At 36.1% G+C, this 18,759-nt stretch overlaps 1 protein-coding gene across 6 annotated transcripts in view; it reads left to right on the top strand.

Moving 5' to 3' along the window:
- KMT2E (lysine methyltransferase 2E (inactive)) overlaps nt 1–18,759 on the top strand; it is a 56,461-nt gene that overhangs the window by 24,376 nt on the left and 13,326 nt on the right. For 5 of the 6 annotated variants that reach the window (XM_079303115.1, XM_079303116.1, XM_079303113.1 and 2 more), the window contains 14 exons: nt 1,615–1,726; nt 2,062–2,291; nt 3,159–3,239; nt 3,412–3,470; nt 7,499–7,671; nt 8,669–8,707; nt 10,307–10,519; nt 11,930–12,060; nt 13,139–13,256; nt 13,407–13,516; nt 14,268–14,529; nt 16,341–16,439; nt 17,178–17,342; nt 18,292–18,600. In XM_079303115.1, coding sequence (XP_079159241.1) covers nt 1,615–1,726; nt 2,062–2,291; nt 3,159–3,239; nt 3,412–3,470; nt 7,499–7,671; nt 8,669–8,707; nt 10,307–10,519; nt 11,930–12,060; nt 13,139–13,256; nt 13,407–13,516; nt 14,268–14,529; nt 16,341–16,439; nt 17,178–17,342; nt 18,292–18,600 — 2,101 coding nt within the window. The remainder of the gene's footprint in view (nt 1–1,614; nt 1,727–2,061; nt 2,292–3,158; nt 3,240–3,411; nt 3,471–7,498; nt 7,672–8,668; nt 8,708–10,306; nt 10,520–11,929; nt 12,061–13,138; nt 13,257–13,406; nt 13,517–14,267; nt 14,530–16,340; nt 16,440–17,177; nt 17,343–18,291; nt 18,601–18,759) is intronic. The other variant, XM_079303118.1, reaches the window with a different exon arrangement.

Genomic DNA, 18,759 nt, shown 5'->3' with positions numbered 1-18,759 from the left:
CTGCTTGTTACTGGAGAAGCTAATTTCTGCCCTAGTCATGATGGATGCATTGCAAATGCCTTTTTTGCTGGCATTTTAGTTGCCTGGATTGTCAGAAGGATTACAGAAGCAGAGAAAAGATGTGTGATTACTGCACAAATGTGTTGGTAAATAGGCAAAAGCAAATCAGTTGGAAAGACACCTTTTTTAATCTTTTGTCTTTATTATAGCCATGAGCGAAAATTATAAGCTGCTTCTAAAAGCTAATTCTAACAAACTCCAAATAAAATTATATTTCCAAGTTGTGAAGGGGTGTCAGAGAGTAAATGAGGATTTTTCTGGGTTTACGAGGCAATGAAGAGCAAGTGCTGTCAGATTTGGTTTGTCTCATGCTAGTCAGAAGTTGAATTTTTAATATTAATACTTCACATGATTTGTGTGCTCACATGTTTGTTCATTCTCTCAAAAAAACCCAGCTGATGACTGTTCGAGATGGTAATATTTTAAAAAAAGATTTCTTGCTTTGGAACCTAAAGCCCTGCCCCCGAAGTGCTTTTAACTAGTTTCTTCTCAAACAGTTTTATCATCTAATAAACTCACATGGAAAAAAGCTTGTAAGAATAAATGGGCCACCAAAGCCATTAGTAGGACACTTTGTTTTGTTCAAAAAGATAATGATTCATTTTATCTTTTCCAAAAAGTAACAAATGTATCAAACTAGTATTGCTTCATAGCATATCAAACAAGCCTGGATTAAGTATTTTAATGTGTAAGAAAAAATTCCATCAGTATCTATTTTAATTTAAGATTCAGAAATACTAGGTTTATTTTAAAAATCGGCTCAAGGAATTAGTAAGATATGTGATAGGAAATAGGATTCACACATAATAAAAATAAAATTAGAAAAATGAACTAGACCTAATTTCTAATGTGAATCAAGTCTCCTTCAGTTTTAAATGTTGATTCTTTGTGGTGCCTTTTTTTTTTTTTAAAAACCCCACTTTAGGTAACCTGGATTCATTTGTCTTACTGTAATTAAATCATGTGGTGCAACGAAAAACCTGCACATTATCTCAGTCATGCACACAGGAGCAACTACTCAAGAAAGGCTGTGAAGATGTAATTTTTTGTGCTCATATAGATCTTCCTGTTCTAGTATTCCTTCATCTTTCTTGTTTTGTGTTGTGATTTAATGCATAGAAACAACAGTTTGTATATTGAAGAAGGCACTGTCTTTGATACAAAACCTTGTCTTGCAAATTGTCATCACCTTTTTCTTAATATGTAATCGGTAGGAGCTGCCTTGTTTAGATAATCTGGCCTGGTTGGGATTCCTGCTGTAGCACGGTGGGTGCGGGTGGTGCCCCCGGTGCCGCTGTGTGTCGCTGCAGGGCTCTGTGGTCCTGCAGCCTCGGAACGCAGCGTCAGTCCTTGGGCAGAATTCCTTTTGGCAGCTCCTGTTACCGCTCCAGGAGGGGGCTGCTGGGCGTTTGCAAGTTTGTTCCTGCCCCCAAATGCTCCTTTAAACAGAATCAGCAGGGAGTTAATTAGAAGCTGTGCAGCAAGTACTTCCAATTTATTAATATCAATCACATAGTAATTGCATTTGTTCTTCACCTGTCTTTTGCCTTGCAGACCAGAATCTGTAGAAGCTAGCCCTGTGGTAGTTGAAAAATCGAACAGTTATCCACACCAGTTGTATACCAGCGGCTCGCATTCACACAGTTACATTGGTTTGCCCTATGCAGTAAGTTTTGTGCAAAGTATTCTGTATGAAATACATTATGTAAAAAACTGCTGGTTTTATCTGGAAAAACTGATTCATGTTTGCGTTTCTATATCTTTTTGGGAGTTGGGTAAGCTGGCTAAAAATGGTCTATCAGAAGCAGAACATAGTGCACTTAAATGTATGACATGGTTGAGAAGTTAGAATATAAGATTGAATTGAGATGTAACTAAAATGTTAACCTTTTGCTACAAAAATAAGCCTGAAGTTCTTTGCCGAATGAATTCTTACATTTGGCTTGAATAACCATCAATGTAGGAGCATTTACAATAAATTACCTTCTAACAAAATTCTAGGACCATAACTATGGTGCTCGGCCTCCTCCAACGCCTCCAGCTTCTCCTCCTCCATCAGTGCTTATAAGCAAGAATGAAGTAGGCATATTTACCACTCCCAACTTTGATGAAACCTCCAGTGCTACTACCATCAGTACGTCAGAGGATGGAAGCTACGGAACGGATATTACCAGATGCATTTGTGGCTTTACACATGATGATGGATATATGATCTGTTGTGACAAATGCAGGTAATGCATATTAAAATAAGTTTTAAGTAATTTTTACTTTTTAAGTTAAGGCTGCACTGAAAGCAGATGTAACTAAATGGTGGTTTAATTATGTTGAGTCACAGGAAATTTCCTTCCATCAGAAAAGTGCTTGAAGGTTGTGTGGTTTTCTAATAGGCAACACAGTCAGTTAAGGGCAGTGAGTATTTTATATTTTAATTCCAGTCAGTTTTTACTACTTATTAATTTGGTCATGCCTTTGCTTGTGCATTGCTGTTTAATGAGGGTATACCTTTTTTCCCTCCTAAAAAGGATGTCTCTGGTACTATCCAAACTGTCCCAAGTTGTTAGTATGGTGAAATGAAGACCTTGGCATTACTTAGTCTGCATGTACTGAGTAATATAAGCATCTTGGTGAATTATGTATATGTGAATCAAAGAACTTGAAGGATGCAAAATAACATGAAAGAAACTTCTCAAATGTTGGTTTCTCTGTGCATGATCATTCTGATTACTCATTTTTCAAAGGATTCAGTTAATAAGTATGACAATTCTTACTGGAGAAGTTGAAGTTAATTGTTTAAATTCTGAGTTTGTGCTTAAGTACCTACTTGAGCATAGTATAATAAGAAACTGCTGTTTAATACTAGGAACTGAAAAAATAAGAGTAGAAATTTTTGGAGCTGATTTACTTAACAGGAGAAGACAAATCTTGTGTTTCTGCTCAATATTAGCCTGTAGACAGTGATTGAGATGTAGTTTTAGGCAGTATTGAATCTGAGTAAAGATGACAATAAAAAAGAGAACAGCTTACTTTCTCTGTGTGTTGTGCTTGCAATTTTTTTAATTGTACTTTGAAGCTGAGGTTTTGTTTTGGTGTTTTCATAGTGTCTGGCAGCACATTGACTGCATGGGGATTGACAGACAGCATATTCCTGACATATATCTGTGTGAACGTTGCCAGCCCAGGTAAGTAGTTTTGTAGATTTAGAACTCTAAAATGGAATGGAACAGTGCACAACTGATGTTTTCTAAGTGTCTGAACATTCAGTTCCTTTACTGTTTAATCTGTAATAGTCAGTGGGAAATACTAGAGGTCTGCTTTAATACTTAAATGCACTGCTTTATTTTCTCATTTCAGGAGTTTAGATAAAGAAAGAGCAGTGCTGTTGCAACGAAGGAAAAGGGAAAATATGTCAGGTGAGTAAAATTTAAAGCTCTTTCCTTAGCAAAGATCATAAAATAAGTATACATTGCATATAAAGGTTTAAGAATGCATACATGGTTCCTGCAGTTTTGAGAAGCTTTCAGCATACAAGGTTTAGTAAGTCAGTGTCTTTTACTTGACTGTATTTTTACCAAGATAACATTATATCAGAAGTGCTGTTATTCCACTTGTTTTATTCATGATTTTTAGCACTGTGGTTTTTTTTATAGCAGCGTGGAATAATTCAATCTGTTGAACAATGTTCAGCTTTTTTAATAAGCAATGCTACTTCTATAATAACTATAACTCCTTTGACTAAGGTGCTGAAAACAAGCACCTTAATTGATTTAGTTTCTTATTTTGGGATGAGAGAGGGTTTCTAAGTCTGCTTTCATTCTGGAAAAAAAAGTTCAGGAAGAAGTCCTGTTTCTTACATGTTGTATGTAGATTGGATGTTTTGGCATGGCTCTGGGTTTGTTTGGACAATGGGAAAAGTTGCTAAACTGTGTTAATACAATGCAGGTAGTAACGATGCTTTGAGGGTTTTTTGCCTTTGATAACAAAGGTGGCATGTAGTGCAAGTACCTGTTTCAGTTTTAGTATTTTATGCAAATAGTTCTTGTTTCTGTTCACGGGATTTCAAAAGTCATCTGGCCTAACTTGTCCAGAGTTCTGTCTGGCCATTACCCAAGTGTGTTGTAGAATTCTTGGTTGACAGCTGGTACTTCCAAACTCTATTACAAAAGTAATAGCTTGGGAGAAGGTCATCCTCCTAAATGTAAATGTTTTACTTCCAGATCACATCTCTGAAATGGTGGAGTGTCTGTGTGTATTTAAAGATTTGTTTTAAAAATGCCATGTAGATATATGGTCCTGCTGCCCACTTCATATGGCTTCTGAAAGTCTGGGGTGTGTGAACAGCTGTGCTTCTTGGTGCAGTTGACACTTGGTGTTGTCTGGTACTAAGTTGTCTTAAGTCCCTTCAAGGCATTAATGACCTACTTACAAAACCACAGTCATTTTTTGTTTTGTCTGTTTTCCTTTTAACAAAACCAAGCTTATTTTATACAGTTTTGGTTGGCCTAGTAGGTCAATTTTTAGAATTTAAAATTAGTTTTGCTGATTCTATTAAAATAGTAGAACAAGTAGATATATAACTCATTTGAAGTTAATGTGTTCACTGAGTGGTCTGTTAATACTGTGAGGTTGAACCTGAATTTTCGTAACAAATAGGTGAAGTTGATGATCTGAGCTGTTTAAATAATCTCTTGGGATTTGTAGGCATACTGTCTGATCATTTACTGTAAACTTAAGGGAAGAGATAACAATCTTAGGAGGAGCTGACAAGATCTTACCCTTCAAGTTAGTGTTTAACCTTCATCAGTCTTGATAATCAGTATTCTAAATCTGTTACAAGCATTCAGTAGGAAAGGAAATACTAAATGGTAAAGCAAAAGTATCAAAGCATTTAAAAAGGCAAATTCTGGTTCTCTTTAATCTAAAATATAGTCAAAGTGCAGTATTGATTGCTGTGATTTATAATACATAACTTGAATGTCTGTGCTTACACCTTTTGATTTCCATTTAGCTTGGGTGAATGCACTCTATGTTGACTGTTATACAGTTCAGTTGGACAGTTATTTCGGGTATAAACTGTGAGACATCAGAAAATGGGCAATTTTGACAGATGATTTCAAGTAGGAAAGGCTAGAGCTAGGCATCAGTTTGAATGGATCTTTTCAATGTTTTAGGTATTCAGCAGAAGCAGATTGTTACTTTTAACTTAATTATTAGTAACTTACAGGTGTTTGATAAAAGGTAAGACTTCATAATTTGGATGCTCTTTGAGTAAGTCTATATATATATGGTTTTTCATTTAGGTATGAGAATTCTTTAGAGTATAATGTTTTTGTTGTAAAAATTTCTAAAGAGTTGCTGGCTTAGCTGTGTTTCACCCAAAGGTATAAACAGTGGCAAGAAGGTAGTAGATTGGTTGGTTTGCTTCAAGAAAAGGGTTATAACTGAGTGTTTCATGTGATAGAAAATTGTGTATGTTAAGCTTTTATGTGTAACCACATCACCTTTTTTTCTGGCAACATTTTAGCCCATTGCTCTGGGGCCTCTGGTTGTATGAGATGTTGTTTGTTGGTTTTTTTTCTGCACCAGAGCAGCTTACAGTGCAGTGGATTACCTGCTATGGTTCAGTGAAGTGAGCACCTTTGTTAAGCTCATACTTGGCTGTATACTGGGTGTTCTGGGTTTGGTTGGTGGGTTCGTTTTGGTGGTTTTGGAATTTTTTTAAGATACAGTATCTAGATGTATAACTTACACAAGGATGTTGCATTAAGCTGTTTGGTCTTGAAGTTATTGCTGTTGAGGTCATTTGCTGGTTATGGGTAAATGAATCTGGGCCCACAACTTGTGAAGTTTGGAGCATTTGTATTTCTTCTGACATGCAAACTCAGGATCTCCCCATAGTGTGCTTTACCAAGGCTCTTCAAAGTGAAAGCAGGTTATGTAGGTTAGGAAGGAGTGTCTCAAAACAACTCTATGTAATTACATGTTCAGTTGAGGTGATTATTCTTTACAGTAAGTTAGAGCACAGTGTAGAACGACAATACTGAAATGTTGCTTCCCTAAGGAAGACAGTGTTTTGTGGGGTTTGGGGCCAGGAGGAGAGATGTGTGGCTGTGATGTCATGATTCTGTAGGCACTAGTGTGTGGACTTCAAGTTTCTTTTCTGGGATTTCTATTTCTCAGGCATTGCTTCTGCTCTTTACTCTTTGATTAGACATTTCTTTCCATGTGCTTTTTATGCTTGTTTAGAAAATATTCTCAGCAAAGACACAAATTCAGAAAACATCATCAGTTCCTAATTTATGAAGTATAATTATGTACCTGATAAAGTGTTCAAAAGAATAGCCAGGATGGTAAAATGAGATTGTTTGCTATGCACAGAATCCTGTTAAGGAATGTTGTGAGCAGGAAAAAATCCAGAGTAACCAGTAGCTGGAGTTCTTTTTTTAGTAAAGAAGGTTTTGAGAATTAGGACTGCTGAGTGCACTGATTAAAGCAACAGAAGGAATTTATTCTCAGCTCTCATATTAACTATTTGTAAAGCCTGCTTCTCTGCTGTATGAGAAAGTTTTGCTTAGTGTGAAGTGTATTTACAGACTATTTGGAAAAGCTGCTAAAATCTGAGAAGCTGGTACTGAGCACATGCAAACAGCAGTCTCTTATCTGTGTGCATCATCTCTTCCAATCCTCCCCATCCTTCACAGCCTTTCATCTTGACAGAACTAGGGTAATCCTGTTTCAGGTCAGGGTATGTGTTTGTCTGACATAAATGCTGATGTATGCTGAATTTCAGGCTCTGGCCTTTAGGTCTGTGAGAGCACAGCACAAAGAGAAAGTATCTGTCAGTTTGTGTCTGATCGTCTCTTCTCTTCCTAAGCAGCAGAATGTTACTGTTAGGGGATTTTGAGTACAAAAGGCTTTTGGCTAAATTGACATATTAGCCCTGAAAAAGGCACTTGACAGTGCAAATTGCAGCTGAAATAGTAGATTGTGACTTACATGTGATTAATTAATGCAGCTTCACAAGAAATGCTGGTCAGTCATTAATTTTAATCCCTTCTAGAATAGTCATCTGAGAGAATCCAAATGCTGTACTACAAGTAAAAGCTATGTATATATATTTATAAGTGAAGGAGTTAACAAATTTTTTTAACCTTTTTTGTTCTGATTCTAATTTTTCTTGAAATGGAATATAGTCATCAATTCCATTCAGAGAAAAGAATTTAATCTGGCACTTTTTTCTTACCTTGCATTACAAACCTCTCTTAATTATCACTTTCTCCTTGGTCCTTCATATTTATGCTGTTGCAACTGTTGGTGAATTTTGCATATGAGTGCTTGGAGCATTTGTCAGTACGAATTTTTGTTTCAAAAGCAGATGTAGAGCCACTAGAATGTTCTTTCTGCAGTGCTGATTATTTACAGAGTATTCTTTGTTTTAAAGATGGGGACACCAGTGCAACAGAGAGTGGTGATGAGGTTCCTGTGGAACTGTATACTGCTTATCAGCATACACCAACAACAATTACTTTAACTGCTACAAGAGTTACAAAAGTCAACGATAAGAAGAGGAAAAAAAGTGGAGAGAAAGAACAGAACATAGCAAAATGTAAAAAAGTAAGTGAATGTAATTTCTCTTATTACTTTGTGCTACAAATTATAGCTCTGTGATACTTCTTACCAAGAGACACCGATTTAAAAATGGGGCTATTTTACTACCTGGTTTTAGCTTGAAATGTATTACTCTAGTAAATTATAGTCTTCCTGGGTGCCTGACCCCCATGACTTCTCCTTATTTTAAGTTAATATATCTGCCTGGGCAAGTTCAGTTTTATAATTGAGGCAGAATCTCACCACAGGAATTGCATTTACTGGATTGTTTGAAATAGTTAGAGGTGGTGCAAAACAACCTTTGAGATATCCAAAGAATAATTCCTTGAAAGTCTTCATTTGTGGTGGTTTTAAGTACAGAAATGTTTGTCCTGATGTGACTCCATTTATTTGAGTAGAAATTTTGTGGAAGTGTGCTGTCAGAAAGTTAGCTGCTAAACTAGAGTAAAAAAATACTGACATTATACTGTTTAGCTACAGATGTATAAACAGTATAATATATGTGAAGACAAAACATTTGTGAAGAAGTAAAGCACATGGAACTTCCTAAACAAGTGGTTTTCATAGTTGATGTCATTGGCTTGGATGAGAATTTTGTCCTTTAAAACTTGAAAGATTAAATTATTGATTTAATTTCTTTTTGGAAATCTTTAGTAAATATTTCCTTTTGATTGTGCAATTATCAATACAAACCTATTGCCATGTATTCTTCTGTTACCTTTGTTTTGGCTTGGATTCTGACATTCTGGAGAATCAAGTTGTAGTGTGAGGGAAAGGTAGAAGTACCTGACTACTGTGCACTTAGGTTGTAATGCTGAATTGGTTGTTAAAATACATTTTGTGAGATCAGACCTCTTACCTTCTTGAGATTTCAGCATAGTTTGTTCTCATGTTTTCATCTTGTGTGTGTAATTGAAAAGTTGTTAATTTGTTAGTAGGTTTTCAATTCCTTACGAGATTTTGTATTTCCTCTGGTGAATGTGAATATCTAATTTTATTCTAGGCATTTCGGGAAGGATCCAGGAAGTCTTCAAGAGTAAAGGTAATGTGATTTTGTTTGGGTTTTGTTTCAGACCTTAACTGTATGTTACTTAAATAATAAGCATCAGGAGTATAATTGGGGCTATGCACTAAGCACTGCAATATTCTCTTCTGGTAACTAATATATTACGTATGCATCACAGTGATTATAAATTAAGGTATGAGCACTACATCTTTGTCTTGCAAAATTAACTGAAATAATTAGTGCAGATTTTTATTTCTAGAACCCAGTGGGTTAATTGGGGCTCATGTGTGCTGCACAAGGGAGTAAAATCGAGTGAACACCTCATTTGAACTTAGTGGCTCCAGCTTTTCATAACTGTTAAGCAGCAAAATAATGAAATGGCTATATTGAATTTGAAAGTTAAGTTAATGGTTCTGCTCTCTCAAACCTCCATCTTTACCTGATGGGACTCCTGTTTAAGTGGCAGGATTTTACTCACTGATACTGGCATAGTCTGAGGGAATTGTATTGGGATATCTGCTTTGTAAGATTTAAGTGTTACAGCAGTGGTTTGAATTCTCTGTGACATTAAAATGTGCATGGTGTGAGAACTAGGTATTTCCGTAGTTCATTCATGCTTGGTATATATAAAAACAAGTGGGATGCAATTTACACTTCAGATGTGTAAGACGTGCCTTGCAAACAGTGAAGATGGAATTGGGGAAGAAAAATCTCTAATTTTGTTGGGGTTTTTTAATATGGTGCTTGTAAGGTTCCACTGTTTTTTCATGGTTGTCTTAGCATCACACTTTTGAAATGCTGTTGCGGTGTATGGTTTTCTTCATGCACAACAGAAATGTAAACAGGTAATTTGAATTGCTGAACTACTTGTGTTTCATCAATGTTTAATAGTGTCTCTGCTCAGGTGGATAGAAAAGGGAGCGTTGGCTGGCTGCTGCTGTCCGTAAGGAGCTTTGGTTGGCTGCAGCCTGGCTGCTGCTTATGAGGTCTGGAGGTACAATGGCACTTTCTTTAAAAGTGAAAGGATCTGAAGCACTGCTGAGGAGAATTGTATAGTGAGGAGCAGATAAAGAGAGAGACATTTTACATGCAAAGCCTATAACATTAGAGTCACAACCTTAATGTAGCAGGTGTACAGTTAGTAAAGTTTAGTAAGTTATGCAGCAGAAGAAAAGATACAGCATGATCTTTGAAGGGGAAAATCAAGTCTGTGTATTACAGGATAAAAGCTGGAGTTCTCTATATTTGCATATGTTCACAAAACTTGAGTGGGCAGGGAGATCTGACCCTCCAACTCTTGCACTTAGATTTTGTGATGCAGTGCAGTTGTGGGAGGAAACAATGTCACTCTCCATTCTCACCCCACTAAGAGCAGGAATCACTGTTGAGGAGGGAAAGTATTCCTGAACTTGGGTGATACTTACTAAATAATAAAATTCTTGGACAAATGTAATGGGACTGAATTTAACTCAATGTTTTTAAGTAATACGAAGTTTTATACCAGACTTGCTAAAAACCCCCAAACTGTTAATCAGTGGCATACCTTTGCCTATCATTTTGTGTCTTACTGTAGAATTTTTCTTTTTGTTTTAATACCTTACCTTCTAATGTCTGGTCGCTTACTTTAATTTTTAGGGCTCAGCTCCAGAGATTGATCCTACTGACACTTCAAACTTCGGATGGGAAACTAAAATCAAGGCATGGATGGATCGTTATGAAGAAGCAAATAATAACCAATACAGTGAAGGTGTCCAGAGGGAGGCACAAAAAATAGCTCTCAGATTAGGCAATGGAAATGACAAAAAAGAAGTCAGCACCAGCAATCTGATTTTCAAACCTCCAGTAGAGGTAATGAGCTGTGCCTTACTGTGTTACTGCATGCTGTTTGTGCCATGACCTTAAATGCCTTAAAAAAACTCCAACCAACCAAAAAACCCCAAACCAAAACAAGAAAAAAACCCCTAAAACAAACAAAAATTAACATGGGGGGGAGAAAAAAAGAGTAGGACTTCACATTTACTTTCTGTTCCTTGTCTCACCATATCTGAGCATCAGAATTTTAACATATTTTTCAGAATTTGTAACTGAGTTTTAAACATTCTGTACCACCCAGGTTGTGTTTACATTTGCGTATAATTTATCCTAAAAAGTAGCTTAGGTGTTAGTCTCAGCCTGAACATTGGGTTGCCCTCAGACTGTCTCTTGACACACAGTCAGCTTTAGTCAACTTTGCTGCTGTTTCTCTGTGAGGGACACCTGGAGGTGGTCAGAGTAAAAGAATCATTGAAACTGAATTTATTTTATTGCCTACTATGTGTACCAAGATGTTCATTGTCTACATTTTTGTAAGGTTGTGGTAAGTGTTCCTGATGTTCATGGTGGTGTTTTCAGTACTGAATTTTTTAAACTCATGATCCTGTAATTTCTAGTTTATGAAAAAATCGTGCAATTTCCCAAATAAGCCTTACTTATCAGTAACTTACCAGTTACTTACAGGCTTAAAATCAGAGCCATGTAAAAGACTTAGCATTTTGTAACAGAAATCTTGAGGAGTAGTTACTGTAGCAGATTAATGGAAGCATCTTTGCTTCTTTTTCTCAAAGACCATCATGGCATATGGGACACCCTCCTTAGAGGAATATCCCTACTTACAGAGCCTTTTGCCCACATAGAGGCTACTTCCTTTTTGGTTGGTGATGACAGTTATGAGAGGTGTGAGTTCACTAATTGCCAGGGTATGTATTGGTTTTTAATTAAAGCCATCCTTCCATCTAAAGATCTGAAAATGAATTTGGAAACTCTCTCAGGATTCTTTTTTTTCCAATTATTATGTTATTTCCCTGTTCTGTTTTTCCTAGAATGATTTGTGAATGTCATTTTATGTCTGCATGTTTTGTTTTGTTCAGAGGAATCAAAGACTTTTGAAAATGTTGTTCAAAACAATGCAGCAATGCATCCTAGTCATGGTGAGAGCTAAGTACTACTAAGCACTAAAGGCTGTAGTACTTAAATTGTGAGAACATGAGTACGTTGGTTTTCAGCCATGTCCTGGAGAGCTAGGGCCGAAGAATTCCTTGTATCTAATTTGATAACTAGTAGCATTACTAGGGGAGCTCTGTCTGGAGGTTTAATTACGAAAAAGAGAGGCTTTTTTACTTCAATAAAATTGTTTAATAGTTGTGGAAGTATAATCTGCTATTAATAATAATGGAAAAACTGTTGAAAGGGAAATTCATAAATGAATCTATGTCTTTACAGAGTTACGTGCAAAAAAACAAGAAAATTTTAAAGGCTGCCAAAGACCTTCCTCCTGATGCACTTATTATTGAATACAGAGGAAAGTTCATGCTGAGAGAACAGTTTGAAGCTAATGGATATTTCTTTAAAAGGTTAGTTCATTCCTAATGTTTCAGTAAAGTAATGTTTAAATGGTATTTTCCAAACTGTTGCTTCAAGTACAAATGGATCTTAGTTACTGTGTCTTTCTCTTCTAGATATCCTTACAGATCTGTTTAGGAGCTAGTTTTCTCTTTTTTGTTCCTCCCTGATTACAGCACTCCTGCGTGCTCAGTTGAGTTGTTGTCTACATTAAACCAGAAAATAGAAAGGGTCTCCCATATAATATAATAATTCATATAAAGTAATTCATATATTGATTGTAAAGGCTTTATCTTCTGTGAGATAAATGGATTTTAAGTCCATGAAGGTGAGAATAAAACTGGACACAGATCAGCTTGGGGCTGTTTTACTGCCAGAGTTCTAGTTGGTTTATTGAACTGTTTGTGACTGCTTCCTTCTTTCTGTGGATTGGTTTCAATGCTGCTGCTAATGCTGCATGAACACACCTGCTTGGGAATTTGCAGGAGGCCTTTTGGAGGAGATAGACAGCTTTTGCTGGGTAAAGATAGAAGGGTTCCTTGGCACTTGGAATAGCAGAACTTAAAGCATTTCACAAAATTAAAAGATTTAAAAGAAATTAAATTTTTAAAAGAGATTCAAGATTTCACAAAGTATGTGGAATCTCCTTCAGGAACGTTGGTGCTAGTGGTGCTGCAGTGTATTAGGCAGGGATGTGGTGGTCTTACTTTAAAAAATTATTCTATGTGACGTACAAGTTTCTGAGTTTAATTTTGGGGCATGTTGTAAGAAAAGCTTTAAGAAATTTGAAAGAAGATTACCTGTGTGTCTTCTATGTCTAGTGCTTGCTCTGTAAGTGTTCTCCCTTTAGATCCTATGCAGATAATACAGGGCTGTAACTCCCATCTTGAGGTATTCTGAGATTATATGTAAAGAATGTGCCTGTTAAAATCATGATGCTTAAATACAAACATGTCATTCTTAGATTAACCTCCAAATTCAGTGTATTTTTCTAAACATCATGTTACAAAGCTGACTAATAAGGAGCATATGCACTATTTAGCATCTTCAAAAATCATTATATTCCCTGTTTTCTTGTGTGTTTTCCAGGCCATACCCATTTGTTTTGTTTTACTCCAAATTCCATGGGCTAGAAATGTGTGTTGATGCAAGAACTTTTGGAAATGAAGCTCGATTTATCAGGCGTTCGTGTACACCAAATGCAGAGGTGAGCACATTTGGAAAGTTAAACGAGGTGTCATTTACTGAGGAATCTCCTTTTCCTTGAGATTCCTGATAATTTGAGCAATCCCTACAATTTTTATACAAGAACTTGAAAGTAATTCATGGTAATACAATAACATTCTCTTGACTGTAGGTGAGGCATGTAATTGAAGATGGAACAATTCATCTTTATATTTACTCCATCCATAACATTCCAAAGGGAGCAGAGATTACCATAGCATTTGATTTTGATTATGGAAATTGGTAAGTATTTGAGAATGCTGTTCTAAAATACATCTAATGCTCATTAAGTTACATTGCAATTCAGAATGGCTTTGGTTTTGCATTGTTTGCTTTCTTGCATGTTTTAATAACACAGGGTTCCTGAGGCACTATATTTACAATGAACAGTGTGTGTGTAGGCAGAGTTGTGTATTTTTATTGCTGCATTTCTGTGGCCTGCTCTTAAACCAGCTTGGATGCAGTGCAGGCATGCCTTTGCTACTTGACCTGAACTATGTATGACCACAGAGCACACTGTCACTGTTACAAGCAGACATACTCCTAAAAATACATAGTAGTTGTGTTTAGTACCTGAAACAGCTGACAGCCCCTTTCAGTTCTCCTGCTGTAAATTGTGTCTGCCATCTTTGCATATAAAATGAACTCTCTGACTTCCATGCCTCTGTTTGTTTTGGTTGGTTATGTTTCTACTTAGGGTTATACTCAGGTTTTAGATGTCTTCTGTTTTTCAAGCAGAATACTGACGTTGAATTTTAAAAAAATTCTATGTGGCAAAGCTGACGAAGCCAAAACTTCAGTCAACCAGTAGACAAGGTTTTAGAATTATGGTAGTGTTATATATTGTGGTGAAAACTTGAGTCATATGCATTTTAATGTAGTTGGTTTGCACTACAGCAGATGTTTATTGTGAAATATCAATGATTTGGTATTGAAGGGTCTCACTACTGTACAAGCTAATCAAATATGCCTTCTTGCATTTAATTACTTGCAGTAAATACAAAGTGGATTGTGCTTGCCTCAAAGAAAATCCTGAGTGTCCAGTTCTGAGACGTTCTGAGCCTACAGAAAACATCAATACTGGATATGAAACTAGAAGGAAAAAGGGAAAGAAAGAGAAAGATGTTTCAAGAGAAAAGGAGACTCAAAATCAGAACATCACATTGGATTGTGAAGGAGCAGCCACCAAAATGAAAATTGCAGATAATAAGCAGAGGAAGCTCTCTCCCCTCAGGCTGTCCATTTCCAATAATCAGGTACTGACACAAAGATTCTCAGAAATAAAAGCCTTCAAATACAGATACTCTCGTTTTATAGCTGCTAAAGTTATTTTAACAAGTCACTGAAAAGCAATGTGATTTCTCTAAAGTCAGAATGATGGATAAGCTGTTTAGAATTTTGTATATTATTTTAAGTTTTCGTTTTTACTCAGTTGTAATTAAAAGTATGTTGGACTTCTTTCCTCTCCCTTTCCTTTGGGACTCTGATGTGAAGGCCTCATGTCATGGTTTCAGGAGCTCCCAGTCCATCCTGATGTGCCTTTTGGTTAGTTTGCTGGTGTTACTCAGAAGTATTTTTAACATAGCAGTACATAGTCCTGCTCTTGAAACAGAACTCCAGCCCAGGATACTGAATGTTGACTGCAGCTCCATTTTTAATGGAGCTCTGCAGCTTCATGTTTCATTCAGTTGGGAGGAGGAAAGTATTTTTTGAAACTAAATGTATAAAAAGCTACCTGGTAATGTACTGTGGTAGTAAATTTTAAATTAGTCTTTTTTTGAATATGACAGTTTGAAAGAACTATTGCGAGGGGTCCATTACATAAATTTATTCATTTTGCAGAACAGCTATTGAAGATACCTATTTAATGTGATTAGATTGTTACCTTAGTAACTGTCTATATTTCTTCATTTTGAGGGTGGTGAGGATGCTTTTTTTTTTTCAATATGATGGTTTTTGATGATGATTTGGAGACAGAGAAAAGGAGTTATTCTGGGAGTGAGCAATTCCTAGTTCTTTTAACATCATTTTAGGACTGAAGGAAATAAGTTAAAGTGAGCATACTGACACTTAAGGCTTCTTAAGATGATAAATTATTCTGCTGTGTTAGTAGCTAAATAGCCTAAAAATGCCTAGAAGTTCAGAAGGCATGCATGTGACTTGCAGATTATTGTTTCCAGAGAGGCAGTATTTAAACTTTCTCATCTTAAATGATTTTTGATTTGTGTTTTGTGCCATGTTTTCAAGAAGTGATAGCTGGTGTAGGGAATCTTTTCCCCATCTTTTAATGTAATATGCAGTGCTTATATAGAACAGTCACAGGAGAACTTGTATTGTTTTTCAAAACTGAAGTATGGAAAGAATAAGCTATTAAAAGTACATTTGAATTTTCCCCATACAGTTTCTTTATGGTAACTATCATAGATAGCACCCTAGGAAAAAAAGCTACTAATTGCCTGGTTTCTATGTTTAGATACAGATTTTTAAGACAAAATTAACATCTTTAGTCCTTTATGTAAGAGTGAAATTGCATATAGGACTAGTGAACACTTAGTTTCCAAGTTACACTTTCATTCTTGTTTTTTCTTTCAAAGTAGAAAACCATTGTTAGTTAGGTAATTTTTGTGTTTCCATATGATAAGGCACTGTCATTAGATGATATAGTGAGTGTTTAAATGGAAATTGTGGCTTCAATTGAATATACATCTGAGCTAAAAAAACCACTGTGTACATGGTAACATCTACTTTGGCATTCATTCTGTTTCACTAAACTAATACTATTTTTTGTGGGTATATAATATAAGGCTCCTAATTATTTAACTGATTATGAAGTGGTTAGAGCCGTGGCCATTGTTAATGTCCAAAAATTTCCTTTGATTCAAAAGTTTTTTCTGATACTGCTTTTTGCTTGGTGGGATGAGGGAGTGGGTATGAAACACTTTCATCCTGATTCGTTGGTTACTTTTGATGTAGTGATCTGAGGATTCTTAGTTCTTTGTAGTTTTTTGTTCACTCTAGTTTGCAAGAGTAGCAGAACTTCTATGAAACAATCATTTCCATCTTCCAGGAGCCAGATTTTATTGATGATATAGAAGAAAAAACTCCCATTAGCAATGAAGTAGAAATGGAATCAGAGGAGCAGATTGCTGAAAGGAAAAGGAAGATGGTAAGTTGGGAAGCAAGTAGCTGCCCATAAGGCATCATTAAGGCTTAGTGGCACCTGCTCTTCTCGTGCTAATTGCTGCCTTTTGTGGGCTTGTACAATCTGCGCATGTGCAAAGTCAGATCCTTACATGAACTTATCCTTAAAATGCAAGGCTTGCTATTTGAGAACAGTTCATCTGGGTTCATCACTGCATTCTGACAAAAATCTGCTTTTATCTTCAATTGTATATTATTTTTTTAGTGTCTTCAGATGATCTCGGCAATGCCTGTTTTAGATCTAATTATTTGCTCTTTTATTATTGCTTGCTATTTGTAATGCCCATTTTTATAGATAGCGTTGGGAATCAAGATTTTCCCGTTTTATTTTAATTCCCTACTTGAATAAAAAGTCTCAGAAATCCTAATTTTTAGATTCTGGTAGAAGAGTGTTTATAAAAGTAAGCATCTTAAAATACGCTTTTTTTGGTTAAGTATTCAAGAAATTAAGCAAGTTCCTAAATCCAAAGTAGGATTCTCTTTATCACACTGGTATGGATGCAAGCCTTTCTTCAGAAGTCTAGTATATGCAGTGATTGTAGCATGTCCTTTTAATCCAAGCTGCTTCTGAACTTGATCTTCATGTCAGACCTACATTGAACATGTTTTTAAACTAGATTAAAAATAGGAGAGAGAAATTGCATATTTATATATATGAAAGATTATGACTAAAACTGATCATGGTTATTGTTAAATCCATCAGACAAGAGAAGAACGGAAAATGGAAGCTATCCTGCAAGCTTTTGCCAGACTAGAAAAAAGAGAAAAAAGAAGAGAACAGGCTTTGGAAAGAATCAGCACAGCAAAAACAGAGGTTAAATCAGAATGCAAGGAACCACAGATTCTCAATGATGCTGAATTTATTCAGGTAGTTATCTGGGGCTTTATTTTAAAGCTAACTTTTAACAATACATGTTTTGTCAATTTGGATGGCAAGGTGCATGTTAAGATGTATGAAATTTTTTTTTTTCCATCTGAACTCAAATATATTTTACCAAAATCTATTTGGTTCCTTGACGTTATATTTTATTAGCTCCTGATTTGTTTTCTGGGTAAGATACCTATAGAATTCTTTAATGAAGAATTTCAGTTACATGAATTTATGCAAACATGCACACCAGCTGTGTAATTCAGTCTGTCTTTGAAGTTCAGGGTAGAAGTAGTTATCAAAGTTTACTTTTGCCACAGGAGGTGACTGTCCTTAGATACCCTCTGTAACCAGTAAAGAACAGTTTGTTTATTCGGTGTGTTTTTCAGGAGTACATAGTATTATCATGTTCCTGTTATAGTAAAGTCTGGGGTTTTTTCTGAGTTCTTGCAGATGATACTTAACAGTATTTAACTGTGTTGTTAATGGATGCTTCTATGTTTGCAAATACTCACATAATGATTCTCAGTCCAGATTGTTTCCCTAAACTGTCAGCATTCTCTTAAGTACCTTTTGAGATAAAGCTGAACACCTAGTAAACTATGAATTGGAAAGATACTGGACTGAAAGATATCCTGATATAAGCAGTTAATTTCTAGCTTATGGATGAAGGAATGCCATTTCTTGCACAAATCTGTCATCCTCTGACTGGTGATGGATGTGTGTGAATACTGCTGATCATACAGCGTGTGCTTGCTAGGAAACTACAGGACAACCTGTCATTTGCCTTCAAGAAGGAGAAAAGTATTGTAGTTCTGACAACAAAAATAAGAATGAGACTTTTTGGACCTGTAAAAGAAGAGGGAACTGGGGGGTTTTTTTTCCCCTAAGAAAAATAAGTAACTAAACGTGTATGGGATCTGTTTGCTGAACTTCTGTTTTGTCCCAGGAACCGGCAAAAGAAGAAACTGCCACCAAGCCCACGCCAGCGAAAGTCAATAGAGCTAAACAGAGGAAAAGCTTCTCCCGGAGTAGAACTCACATTGGGCAGCAGCGCAGGCGACACAGGACCGTCAGCATGTGCTCAGATATTCAGCCCTCCTCTCCTGATGTGGAAGTGACTTCACAGCACAACGAAACTGAGAATGCAGCACTGGTAGCTGAGCCTGAAACAGAAACTGTTGTTACAGAAATGGTTACTGAAACAGAAGCTCCAGCACTTAGTAAATGCCCTACTAAGTATCCCAAAACAAAGAAGGTAAGTCTTTTGAGGGATGGGCAAAAGATGGACCTTAACAGAGTTTTTAAAAAGATACAGGCTGATCCATCAGTATGCAACTGCATGTATGGTTTTTTTGAAATGTTTACTCATTTCTTGAAAAATCACCATTGTATAGCCACTCAATAGATTAAAATA

The sequence above is a fragment of the Erithacus rubecula genome (genome assembly GCF_903797595.1).
Source record: "Erithacus rubecula genome assembly, chromosome: 4".
NCBI classification, from domain to species: Eukaryota; Metazoa; Chordata; class Aves; order Passeriformes; family Muscicapidae; genus Erithacus; species Erithacus rubecula.
Note: the sequence above shows the minus strand (reverse complement) of the source record. Positions and strands in the feature narration are given on the sequence as shown.